General features: G+C 32.1%; 1 protein-coding gene across 1 annotated transcript; it reads left to right on the top strand.

Annotated features, from left to right (window-relative positions):
- Positions 1-500: 500 nt before the first annotated feature.
- LOC112751700 (uncharacterized) lies at positions 501-3,768 on the top strand. The gene is made up of 4 exons (XM_025800916.3): positions 501-939; positions 1,017-1,105; positions 1,328-2,443; positions 2,914-3,768. The coding sequence occupies exons 1-4, from the start codon at positions 708-710 to the stop codon at positions 3,691-3,693; spliced, it is 2,217 nt and encodes a 738-aa protein (XP_025656701.1). The 5' UTR covers positions 501-707; the 3' UTR covers positions 3,694-3,768.
- The last annotated feature ends 8,622 nt before the right edge of the window (positions 3,769-12,390 follow it).

Genomic DNA, 12,390 nt, shown 5'->3' with positions numbered 1-12,390 from the left:
AATTATTTTTATTTATATAATTTTACGTGATTAAATACATCTGTAAAATTATTTTATACTGATATTATATAAAAAATAAATTCTAATATTAATAGCAAAATGTTTTTTATTTATTGATTTAATTTTTAAAATTAAGTTAATTCTATTCAATAATGCTAAAATTAGTTATTCTATTTATAGATAAAAATTCAGTTACTATAGAGAAATACGTTTCTAACCATTTAAAAAATTTATGTATTATTTTATTATGATAAATTTAATTAAAAAAAGTATGAGAAGTCAATGAAATATTTATATAATGTATATAACAGAGATTTAGAGAGTATTAAAAATATAATCATTAGTGTTACCTTTTTTCATTAGTTGAAACTTTTAGGATGAGTGGTATCATGACATGATATTAAAACTCTAGATTCGAAAGGTCAAGACTTCGATCCTTGGATTAATATTATGTTGAGAGATGGTCCTCCAAATATATGTAGTTATGTAGATTGGGCCACACAATTGTAAGATGTATTTAAAAAAGATGTAAAAGAATGGGGGTTGTGAGTGTACTTATTGTGTGACTATTTTATTATTAGGTAGCTAAAGGATCCGGCTTTCTCGCTTCTTCAAATCATTCATCACCCCCATCTCTTCTCTTCTCTTCTCTTCTCTTTCCCTGTTCATTGTGCTCAACTACATCATCATCATCATCATTATCAATTATGGGAAAGGATTGGTATTGGTCTAGTAGATCTTCCAAGAGAAGTAGTAGTAGTAGTAGTGCTACAACAACAATATCACAAGCTGAACCACCACCACCACCACCACCTCCTTCCGGTTGCATGTGTGCCGTCTTTCACTTGTTTCATTTCCATCCATTTCATCCCTTCCCTACCACCGCCGCCGTACATCACCAACAAAAGTCATCACCACAAGATCTTCCCCTTCCCCAAGGTATGTATCTATATAGCTACATTATTCCCTTCTTTAAACTACATTCTTATGACTTGATTATGGTTTATTTTCATCAGCACCTAGGAATAGCTTGGAAGAATCACACCATCTTTCTACTACACAACCCTCAAATATCATCGAACAAGAACAACACTTCAAAATTCCAGTAAGTAGTTTTTTGTTCTAATTAATTAACCACACTTATGTTGCGTTTTCATTTTCAGTATTTTCTGTTTTTAAAAAAGAAAAAAACAAAATAGTACTGTGTATACTGTCTTTTGTTTTTTCTTTTGCAAAATTTTTAAAACAAAAAAGAAATGCATTCTTTAGTTTGCATCAATTGTTAGTTTATGAATATGATGGTTTTGAGTGGAAAAAACTACTACAGAAGAAGATACAAGTGATGAAAACTAGTGAAGTTGACATGTGTTGTTCATCAATGGAATCTCCGGGGACATCAGCAAAGACACCAACATTAGTAGCAAGGTTGATGGGTCTTGATCTTCTACCTCCACCTTCTTCAAACTTGTCATCACCCTCTTGTTCATCTTCATCATGCATTTCCACACCAAATCTGCACCTCTTATCCAAACACAGGAACAGCACTGACTGTGTTATTGTTGATCACTCCTCACCAAGAACAAGATCAGATCTTGACTACTATCACCACAGGCTCTCCCTCCAAATCAACACCAACAACAACAAGGACGAGGATTTGGAGATGATGCGGTTCTCATCATCATCATCATCATCATTACTCTCAAAAAGGAACAACCATTTTGATGACAACCATAATAATAATAATAATGTCTCTAATGGCAGAACAAGTTCTTCTTCTTCATCATCATCACCAAGCCATTTGGCAAGGCAAATTGTAAAGCAAGTTAAGAAGAATGTGATGATGAACAGTGGTAGAAAAGTTGGACAAGACATCACCAACACAATCAAACAAAGAGAACCACAACTTGTTACCCAAATCAAACTTAAAAAGAAACTTTCTTCCAAGCCATCATCACCATCACTTGATAATCATCATGATTCAAACTCATCATCTTTTTCTCCAAGGTTAAGGTTCATAGAAACCAAAAACAACAGCCACAAGCCACCAGCTGCTCCACCATCACCACCACCACCACCACCACCACAACAAGTGGAAGAGCTTCCAAGAGTTTTGATAAGGCCAAAGGAAGAAGGGTCGTTGCAGCAGAATCAGAAATCATCATCATCAGTGGCAAAATGTACTAAGAAGGTGAACAATGAAAAGTTCAGCTCATCATCAAGGCTCAAAAAGCAAGAGGAGCCATTCATAGTTCGACCAACTTCACCACCAACAACTAGAACCGGTGACATCATCATCAAGAATGCCACAAAAACCCATCATAAGAAGACTCATCAATTGTCCAACAATCTTCTCAATAACATCAACACTGTCGTCCCCAACCTTTTCCCTATCAAGACTGAAGCTTCTCCTCCACCAACCAAAATTAATCACAATAAGAAGCAGGTAATAATTAGCCATATGTACTTTCATTCTTTCAGGTGTTTTCTATTCTTTTGTCCATAAAAATGTTTCAAAATTATTCAGGACTTGCCATTTAGTTCAAAGTTTAATTATATGTCCCACCTATTTTGGTTTCTAATATTTGAAAATATATATTTGTGAAGATCTTATTTTTAATAGACATACTTATATTTTAAAAACTAAAATTTTAAGTTATATATGAGGTCATATTTAAAAATTATATATTTATATAAATATTTGAGTCAAACCCTTTTGTTATTATCAATCAAATTGAATAACAGAAGATTTGAAAATGTTAAAAATATATTATATGATCATGTATGTGTAGAGCAACGGTAAAGTTTGTTAAATGATTCAACTTTTGTTTATTTTCAGTCAAACTTTTTGTTTGTTCACTTATTTTAACGATTTTGGAGTTTCTTCTAATTTTTTTCTTATCATGGCATGCACAGTCAGAGGTATGTGACAAAAGTAGCCCCCAACAGTTATCTAGTTCTTGGAGCCATCATCACAGTCACAGGTACAAACAAGAAGGGATAATAAGCACACTCGCCACCCGAGATTTCAGCACAAACGACATCGTTCAAGCCAAAAGCACTAACCAGAATAATGCATATTCATCATCATCCACCACTGGAGAAGAACTTGCAGCAGCTGCAGCTGCTGAATCTGAACATCACGGACCAGAATTTCAGTATATCACAGGAATCCTAAGCCGTACTTTCAACAAGGAAGAACAACATGCCACAACAACAGGTCAACGCTTCTTTCATGACCTCGAAGAACACCCAATTTTGAATTCCCATGTTTCCACTCCCGAAAACGTTAAAGATTGCATCTTTTCGATGAAACAAAAACTGGGTCTGCGCTGGAATCGGAGGTTGATGTTTGACTTGGTGGATGAGGTGTTAATGGAGGTTCTTAGGCCTATAAAAAGCGAAGAAAAGAGTAGGCTTTGGTTTTTGCATGGGCGTTGTTGTTGTTATTACCAAGGGACGGTTGAAGGATTAATGGAGAGAGTGTGGAAGAGGATAGGGAAGTTCCCATGCAAGAGGTGTGAGTTTTTGGAGGACATTGATTGGTTGATAGAATCAGAGGACATGGAGAAGGTGAAGGTGGAGGTTGAAGAAGGTTTGGAGGAAGAAGGAGAAAGGTTGGTGGCAGAGATTGAAGGGAACATATGGAACACATTAGTGCATGAATCCCTTATGGTTATGGTCACTGCCTATTAGGATGCTATTTACATTTTACAATTGTAATGTAAAAATGCCAAAAAGCAAATAAAAATATTGTTGTAATTTTTTAAATATTGTGATCACAATTGCAATTGTATATATCATACTTTATAGAGTTGTTTTTATGAGAAATTAATAATTAAAAATTATTTAATATTTTTTAATTATTAATCTCATATGAAAAATAACTATTAACTATAAAGCCTAAGGTTGAGCATGCTTTTCAATAGAATCTGTTAGCTCTTTGAGCTGTTTTTTTTGGGAGTGTTAGATAAACAATGATTATTTTGAACAACATGAACAACTACCAATCAAGTAAAGATACACTACATCTTAATTTATGCTACTAATTTAAATTTATTTTTTTAATTCTATTAATTTATGTTACACTTGCGGTACATAGCCGGTCCCAAGCCCGGATAAAGGAGGAGGGTTGTGTTAGGTCTTCGGCAACCAACATAAAAATATAGCCGAACCCCCATGACATGAATCAAAGACATTATTGCGCTAAAGCTAGGTCGTTGCCCGGAAGCAACGCGCCGTATGGCTCGAGTACGGTGTCGAAGCAAGAGCCGCTGCATCGGTGCCCGGATGTAGTGTTAAATGAGTAAGGGTTCTCGCGTTTTCGTGAACGGACGAGGGTAAATAAGCTAGTTCACAAAGGAAAAGGTAAAGGTCGAAGCGACAGAAGGTTGAGATTTGGGACATGGAACATAGGCACTCTAACAGGAAAGTCCATGGAGGTGGTGGACACCATGACAAGGAGGAAGATTAACATTATGTGCCTACAAGAAACGAAATGGGTTGGTGCAAAGGCTAGGGAGTTGGATACTTCTGGTTTCAAACTTTGGTATACAGGAAAGGTGAAGAATAGGAATGGGGTTGGAATAATTGTGGATAAGCAGTGGAAGAAAGACGTAGTGGATGTCAAGAGGGTGGGAGATCGGATCATCTCTATCAAACTTGTGGTGGAGGGAGGTGCTTTCCATGTGATTAGCGCCTATGCACCGCAAGTGGGTTCGGACGAACAACACAAGATAAGGTTTTGGGAGGATCTAGAGAGTTTGGTTCAAGGCATACCTTTGGGAGATAAGATTTTCTTAGGAGGAGATTTAAATGGCCATGTTGGGAGAGAAGTGACTGGATATGGGAGTATTCACGGAGGCCATGGTTTCGGGGTGATCAATGCCGAGGGTAAAACTATTTTGGACTTTTCCTCAACTTTTGATCTTCTCATCGCAAATACATGTTTTAAAAAGAGAGACGAACATCTTATAACCTATAAGAGTGGCATGACAAGCTCTCAAATCGACTTCTTCTTGTTGAGGAGAGTCGACCGGAAATTTTGCATTAACTGTAAAATTATCCCGGGAGAGAGTTTGACAACACAACATAGGGTGCTCGTCATGGATTTTCGCGTTGAGCAAAAAATGAGGAAAAGACATCATACGAAGAACCCAAGGACGAGGTGGTGGCGGATGAAAGGGGAGGAACAAAGAAGCTTCCTAAGACGGGTAGGAGAAGAGGCAAAGTGGGATGGGAATGGAAGCGCGGAAGAAATGTGGAGGGAGATGGCAGAAGTTATTAGAAGAACAGCAAAAGAAAGTTTTGGTGAATCTAAAGGAATAGGACCAAGAGACAAGGAGTCCTGGTGGTGGAATGCGAGTATACAAGAAAAGATAAAGATAAAAAGGGAATGCTTTAAAGAGTGGTCTTTATGCCGCAATGCAGATAACTGGGAAAAATATAAGGCGGCTAAAAAAGAGACAAAAGTGGCTGTAAGTGAAGCAAGAACAAGAGCATATGAGGGTCTCTACCAGTCTTTGGGCACAAAAGAAGGAGAAAAAGGTATATATAGAATCGCAAAGAGTCGGGAAAGAAGAACGAGAGATTTGGATCAGGTTAAGTGTATAAAGGATAAGGATGGAGAGGTGTTGGCTCAAGAGGAGAAGATTAATGAAAGGTGGAAGAGCTACTTCTACGAGTTATTTAATGAGGGACAGAAGACTCTTCCGAGCCTTGGTCGATTATGCACAAGGGAAGAAGATCAAAACTTTAACTACTATCGAAGGATTCGAGACTTCGAGGTAAAAGAGGCTCTAAAGCAGATGAAAAATGGCAGGGCAGTAGGACCTGATAATATCCCGATTGAGGTTTGGAAGGGTCTTGGAGGAAAAGGCATCAACTGGTTAACCAAGCTTTTTAATGAGATTTTAAGGTCAAAGAAGATGCCTGATGAGTGGAGAAAGAGCACTTTGGTACCTATCTACAAGAATAAGGGGGATATACAAAGTTGCGGAAACTATAGAGGGATTAAGCTTATGAGTCATACTATGAAGTTATGGGAAAGGGTGATAGAACGGAGGTTGAGAAAAGAGACACAAGTAACAGAGAACCAATTTGGATTTATGCCAGGCAGATCTACCACTGAAGCGATATACCTATTAAGAAGGATGATGGAGAGGTATCGTAGTAATAAAAGGGATCTACACATGGTGTTTATTGATTTGGAAAAAGCGTATGATAGAGTACCAAGGGAGGTCTTATGGAAGGTTTTAGAAAAGAGGAGAGTAAGGATCGCATATATTCGGGCAATTAAAGACATGTATGATGGGGCCACAACTAGTGTGAAGACTCAAGGTGGTGTGACAGAGGAATTCCCTATTGGTATAGGATTACACCAGGGATCATCCTTAAGTCCATACCTTTTCACATTAGTCTTGGAAGTACTCACAGAGCACATCCAAGAGCCTGTGCCATGGTGCATGCTTTTTGCCGATGATATCGTCCTTATGGGAGAGTCAAGGGAAGACCTAAATAAGAAGTTGGAGTTATGGAGAGAAGCTCTAGAAGTGTATGGTCTGCGCATAAGCCGTAGCAAGACGGAATATATGGAATGTAAGTTCAGTCTGAGAAGGGAAAACTCCAATATAGAGGTGAAGATTGGAGAAAACATCCTGCGAAAAGTTAAAAGTTTTAAGTATCTTGGGTGCATCATACAGGATAATGGAGAGATTGAACAGGATGTAAATCATAGGATCCAAGCAGGTTGGTCAAAATGGCGGAGTGCATCTGGTTTTATATGCGACAAAAAAGTGCCTTTAAAACTTAAAGGTAAATTCTATCGCACCGCTATAAGACCGGCTATGCTATATGGTACGGAGTGTTGGGCGGCTAAAGGGGAGCACGAACATAAGTTGAGTGTGGCAGAGATGAAGATGTTGAGATGGATGAGTGGTCATACGCGATTGGATAAAATAAGGAATGAAGATATAAGGGAGAGAGTTGGAGTAGCACCCATTGTGGAAAAGATGGTTGAATCGCGTCTCAGGTGGTTTGGACATGTGGGAAGAAGACCGATAGAACATCCAGTCAGGAGGGTGGATGAGATGGAAGATGGACAAAGGGCGAAAGGCAGAGGAAGACCTAAGAAGACCATCCATGAGGTGGTCAAACGAGATCTACATGTAAACGGTCTCTCTGTAGACATGATACATGACAGAGCACAATAGCGTCATTTGATTCACGTAGCCGACCCCACTTAGTGGGACAAGGCTTTGTTGTTGTTGTTTGTATTAATTCATATTATTAATATATTGTTCAAAAATATTGTTGATTACCTATATTTTTTTTTCTTGTTTAGCGAAAAAAAATATGAAAATAACTACACCTTTTTAACATAATTTAACATCTTGTTTACTTGCATTTGAATGATCAAACAGAACATGTGTTGTGAAACATTGTGGAACCTGCATTAGGGAACGGCGTCGTTTTGGAAGGGAAGGGTGACATGGGCCACAGCGGTGTCACGTGGGTTGTTCACGTGAGAAAGTGGTGGGGCCAACATCGAGCAAGGAAGAAGGCGTTGGAGTTGGGGTTTGAATTGAGGGTAGCCCTTCGATTGTAGGGTCACACGTGGAATTTGACCCCTCGACAGGACTGCCCAATTGATTGGTTATAAAAGGACAAGATTTGACAGGGGAATCCACACCCTACTCTCTAGCTAGCTACAATCCTTTGACACTTAACCTTAACCCTCCCTAGCTAGTAGCTACGTCTCCTCTTAGTGATCTATAACATCTATTCATTTGTTTCAAGATTAGTACACATACTCGTATATTGTATTGGTTTTAGATAATTGATTGGAGATAAATTTTACGTAGATATTTTAAATAAAAACTGATTGGGAGTCAGATAAAATGTTTTAAAAAAAAAATTTTAAAGATATTTTTTAATAATTAAAATTTAACCTATATAATCGATTAAATTGTATATTTTTGTTAAAGTTAGACCAGATAAATTAATTTAAATAAAAAAATAGTAGTGAATCAAATCTTAAACTGGTCTAAATTAATATTATTTTTTTATAGAAAATGATTAAAATACTTCTATTATATATATATTAGTTTTGAGAATCCTAAATTCTAGCCCTTTACTTCTCTGTCGTCGTAGGATTAGAATTTAGAGTTTTTAAAATTATATATATATATATATATATATATATATATATATATATATAATATGGACATTTTAGTTATTTTTTATAATTGGGATATTATAGTTATTTTTTATAAAAAATATTAATTTAGACCGATTCAAAATTTAATTTATTAGTTTTTTGGCTAAATTGATTTGTCCAGTCTAATTTTAATAAAAATAACACAATTTAATTGATTATATGTGTTAAATTTTAATTATTAAAAAAATATTTTTTTAAAAAGACGTTTTTGACATCTTTATCTGAGTGGCTCCCAAACTGATTATATATTTATCCTAAATAAATTTATATTTTAAACATTTATATGTAAATTAAATTAGTCCAATTTGATGTAGCAAGTATTTAAGTAAATCGAATTCGATTACTAGAGCAGAAGATACATTATATATAGGGTAAAGTATATTTTTTGTCCTTAAAGTTTGACAAAAGTTTCAAAAATACCCCTAAATTTTATTTTGTTTCAATTTTGTCCCAAAAGTTTTCGATTTACATTAAATATACCCCTAACGGCTAAATTTTCAAAAAAATTAAAACCAATATAATAATAATGTATGAAAATTATGCTTGATTTGCTTGTGTTGAGGGTTGGTCTTATGAAATTGTTGTTGAATTGGTCTTAAATTTTTTTAAAAATTAGCCATTAGGGGTATATTTGATGCAAATCGAAAACTTCTAGGACAAAATTAAAATAAAATAAAACTTAGGGATATTTTTAAAACTTTTGTCAAACTTCAGGGACAAAAAATATACTTTACCCTTATATATATATTTTTTATTTTTAATTTTTTTTTTTATAAATCTAATAAGCCTAATTAAATTTACTTGTAAAAATTGAATCAATTTAATTCAATTCACAAGTAAATTTAAAATTATGCTCTGAAAATATTCAATTTTAATAAAAACTTGTAAATAATAAAAAAAATTAAACTTAATCTACTTGTGAACAATAAAAACTTTATTATTATGTAGATCTAAATCGAATTAGGCTGATTAAATTTACCAAAGAATTTAATTCATATTCCAAAAATGATACAATGTGTCTTCTGTCGAATTAGTCTAATTTAATTTACTTAAATGCATGTAAAATTAAATGGATTTAATTCGATTTACATATAAATACTTAAATAGAGTTTTTATAATCAATTTATATAAATCTATTTAAAAAAATATATAATCAATTTTTATTTAGGACATTTGTATAAAATTGATCTCCAATTAATTTATTAATGTAAGTTACCCTTATTTTTACAACAATGTCTTTTGTTGTTGTTTAATTTATTATTCATGGTTATTATTATTTAACTTGTAATTTTAAGAAATTTCACAAATTAATGAATAGTATATTTTATCTTATTGCAGCCCTACACCGTCACCAATAATGATGTATACTATAGAAAAAATTTTAAGTGTATCGAAAAATATCAATATTTTAGTTATTTTAACTGTTGATTTTAATTAATATATATTATATATATTTTTATAATTTAAATCAACGATTAAAATAACTAAAACATCAGTATTTTTGGTACACTTAAAACTCTTCCTATACTATATAGCACTTCTTCCTTGAAGATCACAATCATCAATTATTACTGATGAATATGTTAGGCAAGATTAGAAGAGTGCACAAATAATCATCGAGTTATTCTAATTTCATACTAATTTAATGAAAGATAGGTATGATTATGTCTAAATAATAGACTAAGTTATTAATAAATCTAGAAGATATAGGAGTAATAGAAATCAAATAAGCTAAGCCAATGTGTGTATACAAATCTCTTTTGTGCCCACATTTTTTTTTTATGGAAAAGTATAAAGTATTAATATATTATTTGTCAACTTATTATCAATAATAATTAATTATTATATTTTAAACATATGTATAAGAAAATATATCCAAAAAATATATATAAAGACACTTTTATTAAGTACAGTAATAAAAAAGATATTTTTATTAAATACATCTACAAAGACATTTTCATTAAACACAATTATAAATAAAAATTGATAGAAGTTGACAAATATACTATTGATAAGGTAACGGCGTTGGTAAAGCCAACTTTTTTCCCTGATATTTTCCCATTCATGTTCCATTCAATGTTAACATTATACCAGATCTTGCTTTTTACTTCTTTTAAGATTTTGTAAAACTTTAGCTATCATATCTTTACGAGTTTGATTTTACGTACTATATATTAGGATAAAATTTACACTTTTATTTAATCAGGTGACGGAGTGGGTTTATAAAACCCAACATCGTTAAACAAACATGTCATTACACTATGCAAATATTTTTTGTGACAGATAAAAAATGAAAAAGAGTATAATAATTATAGCTTTGACAATTTATATTGGGTAGAATGAATTGTGTTTACAAAACAACATACAGTTATTGTAAATAAAATGAAGTAATAATACTTACAACATTGTACTTATAAATTAGTATTAGCTTTATATAATTCATTCAGGAGAAATTTTTCCAAACAATAATTTTTAGTATTTTTTATTATTATTTAATCAATATAAATTTATTAATTCACATGTACAAATTTTAAATATATGAGTACAAATTTTATTAATTTATGTATATAAATTTTAATAAATATAAGTGTAAATTATATTTTTTGTATATAAAATTATTATAAATAATGATATAAATTATTACTGACTAAATATTAATCAAAATAAAAATATTTATTAGCTACATAAAATTATTAAACGCATAATAAAATTTTTAAATATATTTATTAAAAACTAAAATTTATATTTTAAATTAATCTTTTATCCAAATAATTATTCATGATCAATTAATGCTTGTATGGATGTTGATCCTACCGGTTTGACCAAAGTAAACTCTCGTTTGCCAAGGTACATTTGATTAGACAAAAATGACCTTGTATGGAAGGGAGAAAACACAGTTATAAACAATAAAGAGGGACATTAGAGTTGAGAGATATGGTTGCATCGCTTTTTGAACTAGCTTAGGTAGGATAGGATAAAAAGGGGAATATGCTCAGAGAATCATATTCTCTTTGGTTCTTACCGCATGGAAGTTTGAGATTGTAACGTAGCGCAGACATTTATATCCAAAAAAGTAACCTTCTCTTTTTTCTGAAATATATTTTTTGGGATAAAGTTTTCTTTCTAAATTTTAAAAGGAGATTTTGAAAAAATGAGCGTTAAAGTGAAGCCCAAGACAGACCTTTTACTTTTTTTTCCCTTTGTCTAACTCAAATAACAAAAATTTCAGGTATTAGAAAATTAAAAGTATTATCAGCGAAAATTCAATTATTATAGAAAATGTTGCTATTTTTCAGCGTAAATTCAAAAACATATATATATAATTTGTTTATAGTGAGAAATTTTGTGTAAATTTTATGTTAGTGTAAAATTAAATTAATATAGTTAAAAAAATGAAGGATACAGTATATATGATATTTATTATATTTAATAAAATTTCTCAATTTTATTTATTAAATAAAACAAATAAGGGTTTACTTAGAAAGCAAAGTTTTTTCATTCGACGTTAATTAATTTTTATTTTTTTATTCTAAATCTTAAAATTTAAATCCTAAATTTTAAATCTTAAATTTTAAAAAATTAAAAATTAAATTTATATTAACTAATTAAAAATTAATTCTTTATGTTTATTTTGAAATTAAACTCATATTCAATGGGGGCTTGACCCCACCATACTCGTCACTGACTATATTCTTTGCAGCTGAAAATATAAAAGTAGACTAATGAAAAGGAAGAAAATCCATTGATATATTCCATCTTTATTAATATAGCTGATGTCACACAAATTTAATAACTACCTGATATGGCAGCTATGAATCCTGTAATAGTGTAATGTGCATGTTACTATACCACAAAAAAAAAAAAAAAAAAAAGAGCGGGAAATTTCAAACAGCAAGACACAATAATGAATAATGATAACAACAAAAGCCTAAGTAATTAATAGGGGTGACATGCATACATGTGGATTTAACTGTATTTCAGCATAAATGGTGGAACAAGGCAAGAGATATCGAGACTATGAGATCATTGGCTATCACCATTTTCATGATTTATATATATGTTTTATGTTTCTTGAACAACATATATGATGTTATATATCACTTGTTGCTTGCGCTATGTTTGTTTGTGTTTTTTTTTATTGGATTAAAATAAAAAATAAGCTTTTGAGAATTTAC

This window comes from Arachis hypogaea, chromosome 15, assembly GCF_003086295.3.
Source record: "Arachis hypogaea cultivar Tifrunner chromosome 15, arahy.Tifrunner.gnm2.J5K5, whole genome shotgun sequence".
Taxonomy (NCBI): Eukaryota; Viridiplantae; Streptophyta; class Magnoliopsida; order Fabales; family Fabaceae; genus Arachis; species Arachis hypogaea.
Note: the sequence above shows the minus strand (reverse complement) of the source record. Positions and strands in the feature narration are given on the sequence as shown.